Here is a 20,389-nt window from a genome sequence, read left to right as displayed (position 1 = left end):
GGCCACTTGGTAGACCAGCAGGTCAACCCTGCTTGGAATGGCCACTTGGTAGACCAGCAGGTTGTTGACCCTGCCTACGCCGTCGCTTTGAACCAACCACATATACCCGTCTAATTTTTATTGGAATGCAATGCCGGCGAGAACTAGAATGTCAGTTTGAAATGAAATAATTCCAGTCAGATATTTAAAAATGCTAATAATTAAAAACCAACCACTTATCCCCGTCTAATTTTGATTGAATTGCTAAGCCGGGGAAAAATAGAATGCCAGTTTGAAAAGAAATAATTTCAGTTTGATATTTTAAAATGTGGACTTGAAATGAAATAGTTTTAGTTGAAAGAGAGTTGCCATATTTAAATAGAATGCACATGCCGGTTTTATTTTTCGGAACTGGTATGGAATGCAAGTGTAATGACATTATACATTTTCATACCTTGTCATGTACAGCATCTAAAATAAACACAGTCATCATGCAACATAGAAAACCTCATTCTTGCGTTTAGCACTATGTGGTTATTGGTCATAATAATGTTCATACAAAAATAAAAGTTTGAAATTTCATAATTCACTAATACATCACTATAGCCTTGATAAATTAACATATAAAACTTTTTGTGTAGTTGAGAAGTTGATAACAATAACAAATAAAATTATACTTCGACAAATGACATACAGAACATCGAAAATAATCACAGTTGACCACATAAAACATAGAAAAACTTATTCTGGCGTCCAGCACTCAATTGTTTTAATTCGTCACAACAACATTGATACAAATATAAATCGCTAATATCTAGTCGTATAAATTATGCCATCTATATCACAAGCATTCTATAACGGGAGAGTAATTGTATTTTCCTTGTATCTAGTTATCTACTATGTTTACGCTGTTAGGGACGGTTGATTTCTCTTAGTATCTGATAACGGCAATGTTAGTTTTATAATGTTGTGGAGATGAACAATTTTTAAATTTGATTTTCATTGAATGAATTGTGAAAACGGCGCTTCGTATCAACGGAAACGGAAATACGAGCATTATTACATTAACATTAGATATTGAATCCATTTTTAGTAGAGGGTCGTGTAGGGAAACTATCAATTTTGAAATGGTATCATAGCACATTTTCTGGCTTTAGGATAGATAACCTTTGGTAGGGTTAGGTCAATGTTAGTGGTTATCCGTATTGAGTAACTACATTTATTAATTTATTCTTGTAATAATTCTCAAACAATTACTAGAAGTATGACTTCTCTCAACCGTTTCACCCACTTTGGACGAGTATAGGTTGAACGAGTTTTTCACATATTGGAAGTATAATATTATTTTCTCGGGAAAGAGCGTAGAAGAGTTCTTGTTTATTTGCAACTAGTATCTTATGTTCAGGAAACACTACTAGCAGGAATACTACTAATATGTCAACAAAATAATCTGATATCTCAATGTTCACATTATTTTAGGATAATTAGCTGATGTCTTTCTTGTTCACAGCATTTTAGGATAATTAGCTGATGTCTTTTCATATGATCATAAGTCATCAAGGTGGTAGTAATTGAGAACTATAATATCTCAGTTATTGATGTCACACAGGCACATTTGAAATATAAATTTTAAGAATAGATAAAAGGTAAAGGAAAGAATCGATAGTAAAAGATTAAAGTAAGAAAATAGGATAAAGGTATCAATCAATATCTCTCACTCATTCTTTCTTCTATTGGCTTGTCTTGTTTATTTCCACTCTCACATCGTTCATATAACATTCATTTTCTTCTATTACTAACCCTCCATGGCAGTATCAACTTTATTTGATATTGATCATAACTTAATGAGTTAGAATAACAACTGTGATTAATCTTTCAATAAATTTTTGTTTTGCATGATTAACGTTAAAGAGCTTAACACGTCTAATGATATTGTTATTACCTCATAACTGTGTGATTACATGTTTCAGCTAGTCTCTTCTGTACATAGTATATTCTATTCAGTTTTTAATATTTACCAAGTAGTTTAACAAGCAGGACAACCAACGTGTACGATTAGTTATTATCCTGATAATGTTCAACCTTAGGTTAAAATTAGTTTTTCTTGTAGTGTTTGTAAATATATTATATTGTTTTATGTTGGAATTTATTTAATTTTAAATGATTTCCATGTTACTCAAACAATCTCAAGCATAAATTAAGTTTATTTGTTTTGTCGTAGATATTATTAGTTCAGTTTGCTCATCAATGTTATCGTTCAATAAAAGCATTATCTATGCTATTTTCAAGTATTTTATTCAAATGCATTCTTCCCAAAACAAAATTCAAACTATTAAATAATTTATTCTGAGCTCGTTTTTCATAAATCATCAAATCGTTTTTCATCTATTGAATTTATGTGATTGAATCTATTTCCTTCAAAGACACTCTCTTCAACTTATTCAAGATTTTAACATAATTTTTGTATTGAAAGTTTATTATAGAACATACTACAATACAATTAGGTAGTTTGAATAACTAACTAAGTTAATACAAATTTAAAACAACATTAATAACTTTGGTATTAGCAGAGAGATAAGATTGAGACAATTTGATTGATACCTTTTTAGCTGGTATTATGGCTCATGTTAGATGAATTTATTATCAACAAAAATTGAAGGGTATAGTTCAACTATCTAAAAATTGTGATAAATAATATTAGTAATTTTTGTAGAATTCTTATAATTGAACGAAAATCAAAATTAGTTTATATTATATTCAATAGTTTTTATGCAATGTCATAATTGTATTATAAATGAATGAAATCATAAATTATAACAATTTTTTAAGGATCCATTTGCATCGTTAATATCAACGTTTGCATCAATAGCTGGCCATTACAAACTTTGCCTTCACAAAAAATCAACAATCATTCAATAAGGCTTGAGCCCATTACAATGAAGTTTCGACTTGCATTATTCCGCGTATGGATTTTGAACTTGGATTAATGGATGTGGTTAATATTGAATAAGCATTGATCTGTATGTAACTGGCACAGCCATATCTAATGAATGCCATGTCCAAAGAGATGACAACACTGTAAAATTTACATTTAATGTAGGTTTAGTCAGCTGTGGCGGCATGCCATATACATATCTCTCTCTATTTAAGCCTGAATTGGAGTTTCCACTCTTTTGAACTTGGGCTGACAAGTTGACTGGACCTACATATATGCGAGGTTGCCACTCTCTGGAGCATCCTATTATAAGTGACTGTGGTACTGGTCATTACGTTTCTTCCGATGCTGGTGCAAATTAACAGGCAGTGCAAGCTTGAACAAACCACAAATAGAGAAATAGCTGTGTAACCAAAAAAGGTCTGTTATTTGGCTGGCCACTAACGACAGGACATGCATGGTGAACATCACAGCGAAAGGCTTCGAACAAAATGTTTTGATGTTAAGCTTTTGTATCTCCTATTTTTTGTTTATTTTTTCTTCACTGCTCTATTATTATCGGTTGTTTATTTTATATTAGAAGCTACTGTCAAACAGCTAGTTTTTGTTCGAAGCCTCTCGCTGAAGACAAAGCATACATGATGGACATGTGTGTGTGTGTTTGATGAACAAGAATCACTCAGGGTGAGTTTCATCAAATTCACGTTAACGCTTCGCTTAGTAATCTCAAGTTAACACTAATTTAACGAAAGATTAAGAAATTTGATTTCACCAACAAAAACTAATGTTACGCTACGAAACGACAGATTAGAGTGGATCAGGGTGGCAGTGCGCCGCCATGACACTTGTTTCACATTATAAGAATGTAAAACCTAACCTAGAAAATCCAACTAGATTCCGAAACCACAAGTTTTGTTTACTAAATTGAGTGAAGATTAGCCTACAAATTTTAGTAATTAATAATTATAGTGCAGTTTTTTTAGTTGTATGATTTTTAAATTTAATTTAGGCGGTAGTCTTTTAATAATTGTTCAATAGATTGTTTTTTTTTTTTTTTTGTAAATTAGTAAAATTTTAAATAAGTAAAGCAACAAGTCTTATAGCCATTCTGTCAATGTAATGTTTCCTAAAGCTATCAAAAGAAAAAGGGACCCAACATTCACGAACAGTGAAAGAACACATCTAGTCAATCTTATTGAAAAATGAGTCGATTTCGTCCAAATTATTTAAATCATCAACCCTTTCTCTTATCCATCTAGGTCGGCGAACAACATAATCATTATCACTGTCACTCTTAAATGCAATTTCGTATGCTCTTCTTCTAGCATTATTTGGCCTTTCCATATTGAAACAACGAATTAATCTAATAAAAAATGATCGTAAAAACCACGAATAAATAATTAAACATAACCTCAACAATCTACTTTCAACATGACAGTAAACAGAACGCCGCCATTTTCTTCTTAATTGCAGATTACAGATGTCTGACCAAATTTGGCCGGTTAACTCTACAACGGCTCATTAGCTCTAACGGCGTGTGGTGTAACCCGATTTTGTCAGTTAAGAGCTAATTGGAGTTTACGCTTCTTCTAACGACAAGTTCAGTTCCTAATGAAACCCGGCCTCAGACCGATATGCAGATACACGGTTTAAACGGAGAAATGTGAGCTGTTCGTTAAACCTTGTATGAAACACATTATGATAAATACAACCATATCTCAAAGTGGACTTACTGTAACGTTAAAGGTGGTATTAGCATATGACCCTAATGTCCGGTTGCTGAGTCGTCACATAAAGTTAACAGGCAGTTAACTTATTTAGGAATCCATAACTCCACTTTTCGTTGCACAGGCGTCAAAGTAAACTATAGCTCACATACAACTAACAACGCCCGATTAGACACATGATTTTGTTGCACAGTCGTCAGAAGGAGCTTATTTATGTCTTCAATCGCTAAAAACGATCAGTTAAGTTAAGGTGCATTTTCGTTTGTGCGTAAACTTTCGCAGTCGACGACGACAAGTATTGTTGGCATTCATATTGTCCAAATTTCAAGTGTGCTAAAATAGCTGATCAAATAACTTTTCATTATTTGTGATTATTATTCAAGAATCAAAACATTTATATCAACATAATTATTGCCATTTAATAGTATGAGCTCAACCTCCCCCATTAAAACATAATTGAACATAATCTTATAGGCTATTTAGAAAATTTTAAATTACCAAATCTGAGATCTTCACCCTGTCGTGCGTGGTCGACGACGGTATTTACGCACAAAGACCCAGCTTTAATGGCCCGAATTACCTTATATACCTTATATACCTCCTTCTTCATCCATTACCCACATCTGTGGGATCGATGGCGTCATTACACAATAAAAACAACACTTTCATACTCAAGTCAAGATCAAGATGGCAGAAAGTGACTAAGTAGTTAAAATTTGAGTCAGATCATCACGCACTTCATAGTAGGCTCTGACTCTCATAAATCCGGTCACCACTCTCTCAAAATCACGCAAATCCAACTGCTTCACTCCTGCAGGCAGTCTATTGAAGTAGCGTAATGCTGCACTCCCATAACACACCTGCGACCTCTGAAGACTCGGGATGTCAAGCAGCTCTCGATGCCTAGTGTTGTGATGGTGCACATCATTCCGAGTCAACAAACCATGCTGATTCTTCTTGACATGCAGCAGGCAGAGAAGAAGGAAGTGGCTGACAACTGTCATAATACCCAGTCTTACAAAAAGGGGCTTGCAGTGTGCTCGATGTTCACTAGATGCCTAGTGTTGTGATGGTGCACATCATTCCGAGTCAACAAACCATGCTGATTCTTCTTGACATGCAGCAGGCAGAGAAGAAGGAAGTGGCTGACAACTGTCATAATACCCAGTCTTACAAAAAGGGGCTTGCAGTGTGCTCGATGTTCACTAGCAGTTATAATCCGTGCAGCCCGTTTCTGCAGCTTAAGTACTTCCACCACCCTTGCTGAATGACCCCACATGAGCAGACCATAGGAGATATGGCAGTGGAAAAGTGCATGGTAAGTCATTACCAGATATGCCTCTGTCACATGTCCCCTCAGCTTCAGCAACAAGAAACAAATTCGCGACAGCCTCCTGGTCACTTGTTGGATGTGGCTAGCCCAGTTCAGTTTTGAGTCCAAGACAAACCCTAACAGCTTTACAGGGTCCTGTTCAGCTGGCAGGCTGCGAGACAAACTGCAGATTATGTTTTGTGTCTTGTTCTCATTCAACTGAAAGCGATTTGCCTGGAACCATGAGGTTGAAGATTGGAGATGCTCTGCTGACAGCTCTAGCACATGCTGTAGGTCCACTCCAGATGACAATAAGGACGTATCATCAGCAAATAGCAGAGTCGAGCCGTTGTTGTCCAAGTCATTTATCATTATGATAAACAGGATTGGTCCCAGTATTGAACCCTGTGGCACTCCAAAATTCACAGGAAGTGGGCTGGAAGAAGCTCCTCCAAGAGACACCACTTGTGCCCTCCCAGTCAGTGCTGAATCCACTATCTACTCGTGCCAAATGCATCTTAGAGTTTATGATAGCTTTTTTTGAAATATTCGAATTGAAAGCTCAGTTAGGTCTAGCCTACTTTCAAATAAATAACACCAACAAATAAGTTTTTAAACATAAACATAATGATGCACCTGATCAATTTCAGGGCATCATCATAATGCCAATGAAAGCCTCAAACAGTGAAAATGAGCAGATAGTTGTGGGGCCAACTCACTCGTACATATCATTCTGTCCCTCTATGCATTTAAATTGAACGTAATTAATAAAGGAATAAAATCATTGGTCTTGGAGACAAGAAAAAGAATGCCAAGTTCCTTATCCCCCCACGAAAATATTTCAGTGCTCAGTCGTATTTATAGAGGAAGGCCACAAGTCTCGTGACCTCTCTTGTACAAATATTGTTTTACATCTTTCAATCATTTTCAATTTTCATGAAAAAATTGAAAATTGATTGAGGTTTCTTTCATTATTAAATCACAACTGTTGCAGTTCAATAAATATTGAGAACTATTCAATAAAAAAGAGCCTCATTCACTACACCTACATTGTAAAACAGAAAGGTTTTTCCAGTTCAACTAGAATTAGCATATTCACATCTCAACTAGCAATCGACGGCACTGACAGCAAACACAGGACACAACTCGTAGCATTCACAGGAGAAAAAATATTCAATTTGCATGGATGTTTGTTTGATGTCGGCATGGTTAGTTGCCGGTAGACGTATATTATTCTCATTCAATACATTGGACAATAATTTCAATTTACATACATTTTAATTAGAATTATAAATTAAACGTCCTCTCTAAAAATGAAAAGCTGGTGAATCGCATGGCGACAATCATTTAAACTATTTAAGCACGGCTTGCTTTAAAATTCTCCCGCTGTCGTCGCCATCATGAATTTCGTAGTGGTGTGCGCAAGAATTTAAATTCGAAGCTCAATCAATAGAAGATTTTACTCTAAAGGACTTCCTAGACGATGGAAACTCTTTAATAGGTACAAGAAAGATCAATTCTATATACAGAGTGAGCATAAATTATTGAACACATTTCATAGGTGAATAAAAAAAATAACGAATGACTAACTTACATGAATATTGTTCTAATGAAAAGCCAATTTCAAATAGTTTTATTTATAACACTTAAAAAATGTCTTCGTGAGCACATTTTGTCGCTCATAAAATATCTAAACGATATTAAGTTTTACGCATTGTCGATTATTTCTGGAGTGATTGTCTAAATTACGAATTCAATTCTTCTTTTTAGTTCATCAATATTACATAACTTCGTTGCATACACCTTATTTTTACGGCCATAGTCTACACGAAAACGTCTTTGAACAGTATTAACTGATGATTTGCATTCGTGAAACCGCAGAACGCACTGTCACCGCCACCTTTGAGCCGACTGTGTTTCGAAAATTATAGCAGTTACACCAATGTTTGCCACAAAAATAGGCTCGCTGATACTATTCGTTATTTTTTTATTCACCTATGAAATGTGTTCAATAATTCATGATCATTCTGTATTTAGTCTATCGGAGCCAGAAGCCATTTCTTACTGAGGTATGTAATTTCAAATTTCGTTCTTCTGATTGGTGAAAGAATTTCAAGTTGGGAGTTTCAATAATTCATTGTTTCAGCATATTTCACACAAGCAAATTTGAGTAGTCAAGTGCCACTAGTAAAGTTTCCTTGAATTTAAGAAAACTTGAAACTATAAGAACAGAAACTTGAATCCACTATACCCTTATTACCCTTCTTCAATTTTTATTGAATTCAAGTTTTTTAATTCAAAACTTAAATTTTCAAGTTTTCTTGAATCAAAAGGATGTCAAACATGTTTTACTTTGACATTCAAAGGTTTAATCTAACCTACAAATGGGGAAATGATTGTCGGCAAATTTAATTATTGCTTTCTTGTCAGAGTGTATAGTGCGTTGGTGCGCTGTGGATTGGAATACGGTTCAGTGGTTTGGTCACCTTATCGGACCGGAGCAGCTCAAGGCAATAAATTATAAAGTACAAAACAAGCTCCTTAGGTACCTTAGGTATTGGATAAAATATAAAATAATATGTCCATTGGATTATTCTGCAACAGTTCTTAGAATTAAATTCCAATTGCATTCTCTAGCATCTAGAATGGATAGGCATGGCATTACACACATTTCTGTGTAAACTGATAAATGGTGCTATTGATAGCCCTTTCCTATTGTAATTAATCATCTTTCATGTTCCCCGATTAGCTGCAAGGTCACATAATACATTCTCAGTTGCCTTCTACAGAAGAGACTACAGTTGTAATGAGTCAATCAAAAGGATTCAACACCAATTCATGTGAACTGTGTTGGTCTGGATATCTTTGGTAGGTCGGTTGAGTCGATTGTGCGCGTGTGTCGAAGAAGGGTGGGTAAATTTATGGTCGGTAGCAGTTGACTTATTCGGCTTGTCTTTTCATAGTTTTGTATTCTGTATGGATCTTTCCTTCATTCTCAACCGAGAAGACTGCAGTTTTTGATAGACCAAAACTGTTTCCGGTACAAAAATATTAGACTGTACGAAATATTTTACTGAAAAATTAAGACACAACAGAAAATACCGAATAACAGAATAAAAACCTATGAAGATAATATTATAATAATATCATAATAATATTATGATAATAATATTTATATTCAGTAATGATTCCAATCCAATAATACTATATTTATATCTCATTAACAGAAATACTTGAGATAGTTATATTCAAGCTACTATTCTATGTTGTAGGCAACTTACATTTAGGCCTACATATTATCTTTATAGGTTTTTATTCTGTTATTCGGTATTTTCTGTTGTGTCTTAATTTTTCAGTAAAATATTTCGTACAGTCTAATATTTTTGTACCGGAAGCAGTTTTGGTCTATCATGCCTGTATTGTTTTTTCGAAACTAATAAATACTGAATTCATCTTCCTAATCTACAACAGAACTATACTCAGTAATACGTTACTTATGGTTTTGTTGTAGAAACTGTAAATTTTAAGTGATTTTAGCCTTTGTGAGTGTGGTGAGATATATTCCATGCGCCACACCGCCACATTAATGAGACATGACGTTTCCTTGGATGACTTCAAAGATTGAATTTAGTGGTAGACGATGCCTTACTTTGGCTGAACAATCTTCAATGTTCAACTTAACTCTATTTAAAAAATATTATATTTTTCACTGTTCATAGAAAATATACAGATTAGCAAGATACAGTATGGTACTATTCAACATTATTCCTCCATGATTACTATTACTCATTTCTTGATAAATGGATTATTGCCGTGACAGTACTAGTTTCATTCTACCTACCGTAATAATTTAGGTACTAAATGGAGGCAAACTGGTACTCTGTAGTAATACTGTATTCGCTCCTTAAGATTAACTAATTCTCTATTCTATCCAATCCTATCGAATTCTGTTAGAGCCTAGTATATTTTGAAGTTGGTTTGATTGTTTCATGTTTCAGAACGAAGCAGAACTAAGACTGAGTAATTCTGAGATTCATTCGCCGCTAGAACAGGAAATAGTCCCCATTACGGAAACGGTCCTGCCGTCTGATAACTGCTGGGATGTTTTCATCTCCAATTTGGAATCCAGCAACGCAGTCTATGTCAGGCTCATCGGCGAACAATACAGTGTGAGTCATCAATAATTAGTAAATACATGAATTAAAACATCATTAGAATTAACATGTTCTAGGATTGGAACATGGATTTAGACATGCGAAATCCTCTACACACATGCCGTGCTATGATTGTCCAGTGTGTGCACATTTTACAATCTCAACAGGAATAGGTTACTGTTAGATGTGTGCACACTACACACTAGAAATAGTGAAGAATAGAAGCTATAATAATTCATTTAAGGGCGAGTTTCACCAAATTCACATTAACGCTCCGCTTAGTAGTCTCCAATTAACTGATGACTTTAACGAAAGATTAACCCCCAGTTTTTCGTACGTCGGTTAACGTTTAATCACGTTTAAATGCTGTAGGCTACTTTAATCGAGATTAGTGCTAACCGATGCATTTTGGTTTCACAAAACAGAAATTTCAATCGATAACGCCGATTAAACTAACCGGCGTAAACAATTTTTAATTCCGATTAATTGGCACAATTTTAACCGCGATTAGTTGAAACGAAGAAAATTTGGTTGCACAAAGGTAAAAATCGAAAAATAAAGCTGGTTAAACTAATCGACGTAAAAGATTTTTAACAGGCCATTCACGGTGAATTAAATCCAACTAACGCCAGTTAGGTACCTACTGATAGCTGTCTTCCAATTAGTTTTTGGTAAAAAACTAAAAAATCAAAGTATGGGCCAAATATATGAATGAATTTTATTCACCAACAAAATAGAGAAGTATTCAGCTGATATTAGCATTCAAAATTAGATTCTGATTTTTGAGGTTAGTTTTCGATCTGTTGTCGTCTGTTAGCAGCATAGCACATGACACTGGCGACAGACAGAGCATTTTTATGGTGCATGCCTCTGTATTGAATGGTCAAATTCACCGCTTCAATAATATAACCTCATTTTTACCTTAAAATATACCTATCATTATCAGTTTTCTATTATGTAAATATTCTCTCTTATTAGAATAATTGAAATCAAACTCATTTTTTCTTTGTCTAATAATATTGGACCATGATTTCGTTTATTAATATTTTTTCAGTTTCAAATTCACCGTTTCAATAACATAAGCTTAATTATTTTGTGTCAGTTAAATTACAGTGTTGCCGGATTGTGAAACCCTTAAAATCTTGGTTAGTTAACCGGTAAACTTAATCGGGTTTAAAAACTAACCGATCTTGGTGGAACAGAAATGAATCCGTAAAACTAACGCTGATTTGTTAATCGACGTTAATGTCCTTATCTAACAGACGGACGTGCAACTGGCCCTCAGAAATTTGATTTCACCAACGAAAACTAATGTCTCGTTACGAAACGACAGATTAGAGTGGATCAGGGTGGCAGTGCGCCGCCGTGACACTTGTTTCACATTGTTAGCATGTAAAACCTAACCTAGAAAATCCAATTAGATTCCGAAACCACAAGTTTTGTTTACAAAATTGAGTGGATATTAGCCTACAAATTTTAATTAATAATAATTATAGTGCAGTTTTTTGTAGTTGTATGATTTAATAAATTTAATTTAGGTTTTAGTGTTTTAATAATTGTTTTATAGATTTGTTTTTCTTGTGAATAAGTAAAATTTCAAATTTCACAGGATGTCTTCTAGTAATTCTGTCAATGTTGTGTTGCCTAAAGCTTTCAAAAGAAGAAGGTACCCAACATCCATGAACAGTGAAAGAAGGCATCTTGTCAATCTTATTGAAAAATAAGTCAATTTCATCCAAATTATTAAAATCATCAAAAAATAATTGTAAAAACCGCGAATAAATTAAACATAACTTCAACAAACTACTTTAAACATGACAGTAAACAGAGCGCCGCAATTTTTTCTTTACAACAGATTACAGATGTTAACAGACCAAATTGGCCAGTTTACTCTATAACGGCTCATTAGCTCTAACGGCGTGTGGTGAAATCCGATTTTGTCAGTCAAGTGCTAATTGGATTTTACGCGTCCTCTAACGACACGTTTAGTTCCTGGTGAAACCCGGCCTAAATTCCTGATTAAGATGACATATTTTAACGTGTTTTTAATTGGTAGGAGAACAAAATACTACATAAAAAAATTCACATTTTAGTGTAGTACCTTGATCCCTCTAAGGTATTGTACTTGCGTTGAGGTCTTGATGCTGACCTTTGGTTTCTGTTAGTGTATGAACTGATTATTTCTTATTTTAATTTAAATCACATAGCTGTTTATTGCTAACGTCTACAGTATTTGAGAAGATGTTTGTTTTGTTGGTTTTTATGAATTTTAAAAGGGTCTTCAAATAGATTTGCCGGATGAAGTTTGACATGAGGTCTTGCTGACCTTTGGCCTCTGTTTGTGTTTAAACAGGTTATTTCTTATTCTTATTTATCTCACATTTATGTTTATTAGAAGCGTCTACGGTATTGAACTATAATCTATATTGATACCCTAATAATTAGTGGCAATCAAAGTCGTTTTCGACTACGGTATTGAGCGTCTACGGTATTGAGCTATAATCTGTATTGATACCCTAATAATAGTGGCAATCAAAGTTGTTTTCGAGAGCGTTTTGACCCTCGAGATCCAGGGTTTGGAGATCTAATTACACTTTTTCCATGTTGAAATCAATGATGGTGACGCTTTGAGTAGTGAAAGAAATAGATGATTCTGATTTTAGTGAAAAAGTATGGTTGAAATGTACAGAAGAAGTTGTTCCCTAAATCTAGTTTTGATAGATCATAAACCATCCAAGAATAAAGATTCTCAGGTTAATATTGAGTTTTCACAGATAATTAATGTGTTTTAATATAATTAATATATAATTAAGTTAATTATATATACACATAAATAAACACAGATAATTAATGTTTTTTATTTTATTTTTTGTTTTTTATTTATTTATAATTTCTACAGAGTAGCACTGATTGGGAGAGAAAAACTAAGGATACTCCTTGTACTATTTCTCTCCCAAATTTAGATAACAAGTCCGAAATAGGGTTATGGTTTCACTTTTCTAAAATTTAGTCCATTTTCACTAAAAAACAACGAAAACTAAGAATTTTAAATTTTGACGGTTGAAAACAGAATAAAAAACAAAAATATCACACTCATATCACCATTAATTAATTGGAACATTTTTGCGTAATTTGACAAAATTTAGAACCAGAAAAAACACAACTCACTATTGATATAATAAACACTAATGTGTTTTAATATAATTACAGATAATTAATATAGTTTTAGCTTAATTGCGTGTATTCGTCTTAAAAACACTATTTTCATAAAGTATTTAGTTTTAAAATTCGAAGTAAAAATGATCAATCTGAGATACAAGGCTTCGGTAAGAGTGTTAATTGCATTCGCCATTTCTTGGTCCAGTCATTGAATTTGTTGGTGGCATTCTGCAATTTGGTTGCCGCTTCTGCAGCTGTTTACCTTCTGCCAATATTGATGTTTCATCAGCAATATTTGTTGGAATTGTAACTTGATCCAATTGAGGAATATCACTTGTGAAGGGCACAGGAAGAATCTGTCCCAGAACACTTCCTTGTGGAACTCCAGCCTTATTTCCTTCCACTCAGCTTCTTCATCACCTTGTTTTACTCTGAATAATCTGTCGAGATGTATGATTCTAGAAAATTCACTAAATAAAATAAATATTTTTTCAAAAATGAGTAAAATTTGAAGAAAAAATCAATTTTGATGAATTTTAGTTTTTAATCAACAATATCTTCCGATTGTTACAATTTAGATGTATATTTCAAAATCCCTCTAGGCGTATTTTTGTGCTATACAATCTGAGATCAGGTAGAGCGCTCTATGTCATATAGATTTCCAGGTACACCTGACAACAATGCTCCTTGTATTGTGGAAATCACCTAATTTTCAGCTTCAACCATAATCACCATCTACTTTGTCTTCACATTGATATTTCGCACAATGACATAAGTTCATGGGTAAGAATCACCCGTTAGATCCACTCAATTTCAGTATTTCCTAGTAGAGGCACGCTTAAGGACACCTCAAGGATCAAAATTTCAAACACTTATAATTTACTTTTGACACAATGCTCAGATTTCATCGTACTACACTTCATCCTTCTCGGCTCGCCAAGGTGGTTCAAAATCATGCATCAACAGTCAAATTCGGTCAAAAAATAGAAAATTTATTGTTGAGTGTAGGTACTTATTCATATTCAATACATAAGAAATGGCCAATTTCTATATTCAAAGCTATGTATCTCGGTAACCCCTTATTATAAAAATTATTACATGATCTTGAAATGTACAATAGAATTTTCTATTTCATCTGCTGCAAACAATTCATGAAAAAATATGTTCGTAAAGTGAAATTTGATTGTTGAAAAAAATCCGGAAATTGTAGATATTTTTCTCATATTAACGGTTTCGGCAGTTCTATGATAGCTAAAAGTGATTCAAGATGGATTTTAGGCAACTGAGCTCGTACAGGATGAATTTATCTACAATTTGTAATCAATCGTAAGTTTCTATGATGTATCAGACTCGTTTTAGAAACTCTTGATCAACAGTAAAATTACGAAAAAAATGTAAAAACTGAAATCGCCATTTTTAAAATCTTAACTTCCAAATTGTTTTGGAATCGAAAGTATTATTTATTGGAGTGGGTAGAAGGGGACAATTTTCACATTCTCACAAGATTGTGAAATTGGAAATTTTATCAGAAGTATTTCACAAGACATGCAACTTTGAATATAGAAATTGGTCATTTTCTGTGTATTGGAATATGGGCTTAAGTACACTAAACAATAATTTTTCCATTTTTCGACCGAATTTGACTTATTATGCATGATTTTGAACCGCCGTGACGAACCGAGAAGGATGAAGTGTAGTACGATGAAATCTGAGCATTGTGTCAAAAGTTATGTGTTTGAAATTTTGATCCTTGAGGTGTCCTTAAGCGCGCCTCTCCACTAGGAAATACTGAAATGAAGTGTATCTTACGGGTGATTCTCATAGAACATAATCTCAAGAACTTATGTCGTTGTGCGAAATATCAATGTGAGGACAATGTAGTTGGTGATGATGCTTGAAGCTGAAAATTAGGTCTTTTTCACAATACAAGGAGCATTGTTGTCAGGTGTACCTGGAATATGAGATAGATCGCTATACCTGATCTCAGATTGTAGAGCACAAAAGAGCTTCTAAAGTGACTACAATTTTATCTGGAGCTATTGTTCCAATATTTCAACAGTTACTAACTGGAATCACAGCAATTTTGGACTTGTGGTATTCAAGTAACAGTCTTTCGAATAATTGAAGTCAGGTTGTGACTAGATAAATACATCAACTCTAGTTCACAAGATTTGTCATCTTCATGGTTTAGTCTGAAACCTCTCGGGATATCCTTGAGGATTCGGTCTTGAAATTCACCCTAAGCTAATTTTAGCAATCATTGATACTCATATCGTATTCATTCAATACCTGATAGATTTTTTAGGAAATGAAAATGGATTAAGTTTTTTTATATGGATCTCTGCACTCCTTACAATACGAGGACATCTTTTCCAGAGCTAGATTGATTAGAGTTAAACACAGGTTGAGGAAATAATTGTGGTAAGAAAAAACTCTTTCTTCCTAAGAAACGAAGAATCCGACCTCTTATTCAATTCTAAATAACTAACTATCTAACCTTGACACGGGCCACAGAAGTAATGTAAATCTTCTAGAGTATCCAACAGTCTCACATAAAAATACAGAGAGCCTGATTGAAAAATAAAAATAGCAATCTGCAGGAAATCAAAACTTATGCGAGATCTTTCACAAGAGTGATCTATATTCACAAAAAACACTAAACAGAATACTACACTAAATATGATAGATATAATGATTGTAATTCTGTTACTATTGCTTATTGCTCTCAAGATAATCCTCTTCAAACAAAAAAATAAAAAAAAACTTGTATCAAATAAAAAAATTAGAATTGTTTTTACTTTTTAGTTGGGAAAAACATCGGATGACCGATGTCTAGGTAAAACCATCGATAAGTGAAAAACATCGAACAGTAAACTTCGATGTTAAAAACATCGATGTTTGATGTTGAAACATCGATGTTTTTAAACATCGATGTATCGATACCCATCCCTAGTAGCTGCCATAATTAACAGCATGCCAGTGATGATTGAATTGAAATAGCTGTTTTAAACTTGCCTAGATAAAAGTACAAATGAACAAAGAATACATCATCAATGCAAATCAACAGTCCAACCAACATAAAGAAAGATACACCTATATTACCCATTGTAAAAATTTATTCTTTGATAAAATGGATTTTTCTTTGCTATCGCTAAATTAACATTAGGTAAATGATAGTTATTAACAGTTCTTGTTCTATGGCTGTGGATATTGCTATTAGTGGGTAGAAAATTATTATCAACGGTGCTAAGGATAGTCTTGTATATGAACAAAGATGGAAATGTGAGAATACTTTTAATTTTAAAATATTCTCGGTAGGACTGATACCTTATCAGTTGACACATAAATCTAATGGTTTTTTTTTTGAAAATAAAAATAAATATTTTTCTTACATTTCTTCCAGAGGAATTGCTCCAAACTGTTACTCCATACCTCAGATGACATTCAAATATAGCAACATTTTAGTATATTGAAAGTACAATAACGGGATAGTGTTCTTAAAATAAAAGTAACTGAACTTAGTTTAGAACAAGTAGTGTGATCCACATGAAATTGCCAGTTAAGACCAGAATATAAGATACTAATATTAGAATACCTAAAAATGTACACACTCCAACCTCTGAAACGAATTCATACATCCACCAAAAAAAACCAATACAACATACACTATTTGACAGGTCAACAAAAGTGGCAGTTTTTTTTATCCAAATTATCAATAATTCTATTTACAAAGGTAACAACTGCTGTTTCTGCAGATTTTCCTTTTATGAACCCATGCTGGTCAACACTATCTAAGAAGGCCGAACTTATTAAAGAAATACACAATTCTAGTTTCTAATACTTTTTCAAATATTTTTGAGAATGTGGATACAATTGACACCGGCCTATACTTCTCTAAGTTATCCCTCTCCTTACTTTTAAACAGTGGAATAACTTTTACAATCTTCAAGTTGCTGGGGAGTACACCCATCTCAAAAAATTTGTTTATTATAAAGGCAAGAGGTGTATAAATAAAAATATCACATTTCTTTACCAACCAATTAGAGAATCCATCATGACCTTCTGACTTTTTGTTTTTGATTGTCCTTATTACTAGTTATATTGGGAGGATTTTAGCAAGTTTCTTGATCAGTCTTTTTGACACACCTTGTCATAAGTTTGTGTTACATCAAGAAAGATTGCTGAGCATATTAGTTTTTTTTCTAGTGAATGTTCTATTATATCGGTGATCCTGTAGTATCATAATTTACACATTATTTTTGGTTTCAGGGGAAGTATGAATCTATGATTGATGAAATGGAAAGATACTATTCGGAAGGGTTTGGCTCGAGAGTTCCACTGGAAGCAATCGAAATTGGCTTGCTCTACGTCGGGCAGCTGAATGACGCATGGTTTCGCGTGTGTGTGTACGACATACTCGAAGACGATCAACACTTCAATTGTTTACTGATCGACGTCGGCGAGTGGGAGAAAATCAAGAAATGTGATGTGTATTATATGGAAAGACAATTTTGCCGTCTACAGCGTCAGGTTAGTGAGAATTTTGTGTAAACACGAGAATATGGTTGAAATGTAAGTGTCTTGAGGAGGAATAGAGTAGTGTGCATGCATTCTGATCCTCTTGAGCTGCGTTAAGACCCACGAACACGCGCATTTCACTTCTTAGCAACTGATTATATCTGTACTTGTACAGAAACAGTAAGGCACAGATACAAAGTGTAGCATCAGCTGATGAAAAGTGAACTGCGCATGCTCGTGGCGCTCAAGTACCTTTAGGTAGGTACCTTTACAGTCCAACCGACAGAGTAGCCAACATCAGCGTTCTCTTCAGTAGCCAAAATTATAGATGGAACGGGCCTTACGCTCCATCTAAGGTTAGTGTTAGACTAACTGGTGGTCTAAGGCAAAGGCACTACTTACACTAGCGCGACTCAAATCGCCAAGAGACTTCATACATCAGCTCTCAAAGTGAGTGTTGATCGTGAGTGTCAACTACGATGACAAAATTTCTAATTCGAAATTCAAAAATGTTTGAAAAATTCTGAATAGTACTAGCATATTGTAATTTTAAAACTAAAACCTAACCCCAAACTTTCTTTCAAGTTAACTTTAACCTTTAAATTCAATTTTCTCCTTAACATTTATCATAATCTTAACCTCAAATGATAAGACGATTCCTGTTTGGAGTTTTAGCCGATCGTGCACTCCAAATTCATTCAATGGCTCCTCGAGACTGAGATTCAAGGCGACTTGACATGCTGTTTGTCAAGAGACGTGGGACTTGAGTATTCTACATGTTCAGTAAAGTGAGGTTAGGGTTTGAAGTGAAATAACATGAATATAATCGAGAAGACATTACATTTTTTTAATAGTAAAATTAGGCTACTCATTTTTTGCCATTGAAAAAGGTTCGATCAAAATAAGCCTTTAATTACTCAATAAATTTTAAATAAGTGAAGGTTGGAAAGGCTGGTATCCGTGACTGGAGTCGTACGATTTGAGCCGCGCTAGTGTGAGTAGTGCCTAAATGTAATACACATTGGAACAAATGCGGCCATATCTTCATTATTCAATACTATATTAGCTTGAGCCTATATGCACCATCTCAGTTGAAACGGAAATAGGCAAGCTGTTGTTTTAAACCAGGAAGAAACGCATTATAATAAACGCGACTATAACTTGATGCAATTGGTTGAGTTCAAAGCCACTGATCGGTGAGTGAACAATGAGACCGGTGAGTGAATGTGCTCTGAACGAAGCACATGTGGTCGTTGAACGATACATAGACTCACATGCAGCGCTAGTATAGTTGGAATTGAAATCGGCCATTGAGGGGACAACCTGAAAGATTATTACATACTAAAGATCTTGAAGATTTTTGTAATCTATAATATTACAAAAATATAAATATAGATTATTTATAAATATAGATTTTTCTAATCTATAATATTACAAAAATATAAATATATTATATAATATCTCGCGCTAAAATACTTCAATGGCAGCCTTTAATTTCAAGTAATAGCCAGCAATGGGAAGGCATAGGCATTGTGAGTTTATACCTCTTCATGGTTTTTGGTCTAACTGATAAGAAAAAAAAACGTCATATCCGGTTCGTTCACTGATCAACTCATCATACTTTTTTAAACGATGGAAAAGAACGTAGAGTAGCTGAACGTAAACAGACATGGTTGAATACGAGGTTGTTTACAATCACAATGGACTTTATTATAATGTATTTGGGAGCACAGAAATGCATGATTACATAAATTCAATAACATTTAAACTATTATCCAAAGCATTTTTAACAACTCCAATCATTTGATGGTTTTCATTTCAATTGATTATACAATGAGATTAGGTTCTAGTTTTGTTTACAAAATAAGCAACAGAGAAAACATCTTTCAGTCATGACTCATGAGCAACCGTTCAGCCACAGAATACATACAGAATGGAAAGTATCAATCTAACCAATACTTGAGTGCACCAAAACCACGACACATGACTGCATCATCTTGTTAGAAATTAAAACTACCGCTATATTACAATGCATAAACTTTCTTTCAAGGTGGCGGATTTTGGCGTCAGGATACTAGCCGACTTTCCATTCTGTGGTTCTTCTGTGATCACTAATAGCCCAGTCAATAAAGGTTTTTTCGGTCCAAAAATTAAATAAAAGCTGAATATTTTACCATCGATAGAACCCTCCCAGAGGGTCATTCTCCCAAAAGTCCCAAGAAATCCCCTTGGAGCTTTCCCCCCTAGCACCCCTCAAAGTTGAAAAATGCAGGTAATCACGGAAAATCAATTATCTCTGTACTCATTGATATAATATTCTATTATATGCCATTCGATTTGTTACATTATGGACTACAATATTAGTTATATTCATTTTTTCAATAAGATCAACAGTTTTCTTGATAAAATAATATATATGTAAAAATTTGGGGGTTTTTCGATTTGATTTTTTTGTTTTCTTCGATTAACTTCAAAGCAAGTAGTTTTAAAGAAAAATGAGCCAAATAATTAATGTAGCCACTCTCATTGCAAATCCATTGATGTATATTGTTATGTATTTGCGATTCAAGTTGACGCTGTGGAAGGGGAAACAGCCGACGCGGCT

General features: G+C 33.9%; 1 protein-coding gene across 1 annotated transcript in view; it reads left to right on the top strand.

Annotated features, from left to right (window-relative positions):
- The window catches only part of LOC111045401 (tudor domain-containing protein 7), a 74,082-nt gene that overhangs the window by 437 nt on the left and 53,256 nt on the right, over positions 1 to 20,389 (top strand). Inside the window, exons 2-3 of the mRNA XM_039437236.1 lie at positions 9,952 to 10,122; positions 17,536 to 17,796. Of these exons, the coding sequence (XP_039293170.1) occupies positions 9,952 to 10,122; positions 17,536 to 17,796 (432 nt within the window). The remainder of the gene's footprint in view (positions 1 to 9,951; positions 10,123 to 17,535; positions 17,797 to 20,389) is intronic.

The sequence above is a fragment of the Nilaparvata lugens genome, chromosome 1, assembly GCF_014356525.2.
Source record: "Nilaparvata lugens isolate BPH chromosome 1, ASM1435652v1, whole genome shotgun sequence".
Classification (NCBI taxonomy): domain Eukaryota; kingdom Metazoa; phylum Arthropoda; class Insecta; order Hemiptera; family Delphacidae; genus Nilaparvata; species Nilaparvata lugens.
The sequence above is the reverse complement of the archived record's forward strand: the minus strand, read 5'-3'. Positions and strand labels throughout refer to the sequence as shown.